This window comes from Nannospalax galili, unplaced genomic scaffold, assembly GCF_000622305.1.
Source record: "Nannospalax galili isolate Female #2095 unplaced genomic scaffold, S.galili_v1.0 C49774358, whole genome shotgun sequence".
Classification (NCBI taxonomy): domain Eukaryota; kingdom Metazoa; phylum Chordata; class Mammalia; order Rodentia; family Spalacidae; genus Nannospalax; species Nannospalax galili.
The window spans coordinates 1-2,924 of record NW_008481288.1 but is presented as its reverse complement, the minus strand read 5'-3'; the positions used below and the strand labels follow the sequence as shown (position 1 = coordinate 2,924).

The 2,924-nt window shown below is 43.8% G+C and overlaps 1 protein-coding gene across 1 annotated transcript; it reads left to right on the top strand.

The window, feature by feature from the left end:
- The first annotated feature begins 402 nt into the window (after positions 1–402).
- Positions 403–2,049, top strand: LOC108490433 (tenascin-like). Its single transcript, XM_017796485.2, has 3 exons — positions 403–673; positions 1,484–1,669; positions 1,928–2,049. Exons 1-3 carry the CDS (start codon positions 637–639, stop codon positions 2,047–2,049), a joined length of 345 nt encoding a protein of 114 aa, XP_017651974.2. The 5' UTR covers positions 403–636.
- Positions 2,050–2,924: the final 875 nt, after the last annotated feature.

Sequence of the window (2,924 nt, the reverse complement as noted above, 5' to 3'; positions counted from 1 at the left end):
TTACAGAGATAAAGGAGGCTCCTGGCTAGGCTATGACATATAAAGACGTTTAGAATGATGGACAGGAGAATGAAGGAGGGGGAATGATGTAGGGAGATGAAGCAAAGAACAGTCTGTAGAGACCAGGAAGCAAGGAAGCATGAAATCCAGGTAGATGAGCAGGCGAGTGCAACAGGACACAGGAATGGCCAGGATGAAGACCCAAAGTCAGGCAGTATTTGAAATAACAATTGACGCTTGTCCAAATTCTTTTTGTCAAAACAATTTTTGGACTGGCAAGATGGCTCAGCTAGGGCAGAAGAAAGTGGGTGGTCGGTGTGAAGAGAATGTTTACCATGACCTGCTGTGCCTCCTTGGTACTGGCCTTGACCTCTGAAACTGCTGTTCTCCCTGCTGACCACAGGCTTGGATGCCCCCAGCCAGATCGAAGTGAAAGACATCACAGATACCACTGCGCTGATCACCTGGTTCAAGCCCCTGGCTGAGATCGATGGCATTGAGCTTTCCTATGGCATCAAGGACGTGCCGGGGGACCGCACCACCATCGATCTCACACACGATGAGAATCAGTACTCCATTGGGAACCTGAGACCTGACACTGAGTACGAGGTGTCCCTGACCTCCCGCAGGGTGGACATGGCCAGCAACCCTGCCAAGGAGACCTTCACCACAGGTAAGGCCTGCCCTGTTGACAGGTGCAGAACAGAAAGGGCAGCAAGACTTCTGCCCCACTCCATCCCCAGGTACCTCTCAGGCTCATCTGACAGTGAGGAAAGTAGAGAGGCCATATCCACCCCTCTGCATTTATTTTAAACTACTTAGACATCGATGGCTTTTTCAAAGAAAAAGAATTCTAAATAACCTTCCAAATCATTCCCACACATATATGTACACATGCACATATATACACACATATATATGTGTATGTATATATGTATATACATACATACATGTGTGGAGTAAGAGAGAGAAAGAGGGTGCTGAGCTGATATTCTCAAACTTAACTATAAGTTCTGGTTGAAATTAAATTCACATATTTTAAACATAAACTATAGTGCATAGAAAACATGAATAACAAAGGATTTCTTGACACCTTAGCTGATGGCATTATTTTACAAGTCCCGAAATGTCAATTGTTTATTCAATAAGTACTTTATAGGATCTCAGGAAGGACTAGGTTATTAAAATACATTGATGAAACACAGCAAACTTCTTCCACTCATGATTTTATTGATGAGTTTTTATATTGTTCTTTAAACACAATGTTTGTTAAATACCATACCTCAGTTCTGGAGAAAGGTCCCAGGCCTGTGCTTTGTTTAGATCTGTGTATCAGCTATGGAGATGGGTGGTAGGGGAAGGCGAATCTGTAATCTCTATCCAGTGGCAGGTGCCTTTTGAATCTCTGCTTGAAATGTCAGGATCTGTAGCTGTCCTGCTGCCTGGTCTTTTCAATGCAGACCTTTCTCCTTCCCCCATACAGGCCTAGATGCTCCCAGGAATCTCCGCCGTGTCTCCCAGACAGACAATAGCATCACCTTGGAGTGGAGAAACGTCAAAGCTGACATTGACAGTTACAGAATTAAGTATGCACCCATCTCTGGAGGTGACCATGCTGAAATTGATGTTCCAAAGAGCCAGCAAGCCACAACTAAAACCACACTCACAGGTGAGCCCTGACCCGGCAGCCCCAGGGGCCCTCCAACGACAAGGCTGCTGCATGTCCCTATTTTATAGCCTTCCAAAGAGAGAAATGGGTCCACTCACCCCTGTTCCCCTCACTGGAGCTGCATCAATTCAGTTTGTAACATGTGTTGGACATGCAGAAATTATAATGACCAGGGACCAATCCAGGACTATTTCTATGGTCCTCTGATAGCTTCCCACTTACAGACTAATTAGTGTCAACCTGCATATTCTCTCTTAGGTCTGAGGCCAGGAACTGAATATGGGATTGGGGTTTCCGCTGTGAAGGGAGACAAGGAGAGCGACCCAGCAACCATCAATGCGGCCACAGGTAAGGTACATGAGGTCTCCCACCACTGTTGAAGTGGCATTGGGCAGATGAGACATGACAGGTGAGGAAGACATTTACTTACAAATTAAAAGTAGGAGAAAAGGGCCTCTGGTACCATGGAGCACAGGCGTCTACATTAGAAAAATCATAAGTGTGCTCCCAAGGGAACCATGCCTGTCCAGCTCTCTGTACAGGAAAAGGAATAAGAGAATTCAAGGAAAAAATGGAATCAGATTTTTATAAGATGCTTACATTTTTAATTTGCCAACCTATTATATTTTAAATAAGCCATTATTTAATCAAAACACCTCAAAGGCTTTCTCTTAGCACCTGAAAAAAATACATCTATCAATCATATATTCAGCAACAAGCCTATTGATAACCCAGGCCCTGAGGTTATCCATTGCATCCTATAGCACCAGCCTTGGGTGAGGACCAAAGGTCAATGCAGGATTAGGGCCACTGAGAGTGTTTTTCTGGAAAAGCCCATATTTCACAAAAAAAACATCTCCTTTTGCCTCTCCACCACCTGACCTCTGCAGTGCTGTGAAGAGAGGTTGGGTATCTGTGAGCTACAGATCACACTTGGCTCTGATCTGTAGGATGCAAAGTCCAGTATTGAGTATAGTCATACATATCTTTATGTATATAGATTTATAATACATATTCACATGTATGCATTCTGATTTTGTAATAACTGTAGATTCACATGCAGTTAATGAGAAATCATTCAGAGACCCCTGTGCCCTTCTCTTAGTTTCCCCCAAGGAAACATATCGCATAAATATACAGCAATACACAACTGGGATATTAACATGGATATAATCTCATTGCCTTATTCATATTTCTAGAGTGTTGATGCACTTATGGGGTGTGTGTGTGTGTGTGTGTGTGTGTGTGTGTGTGT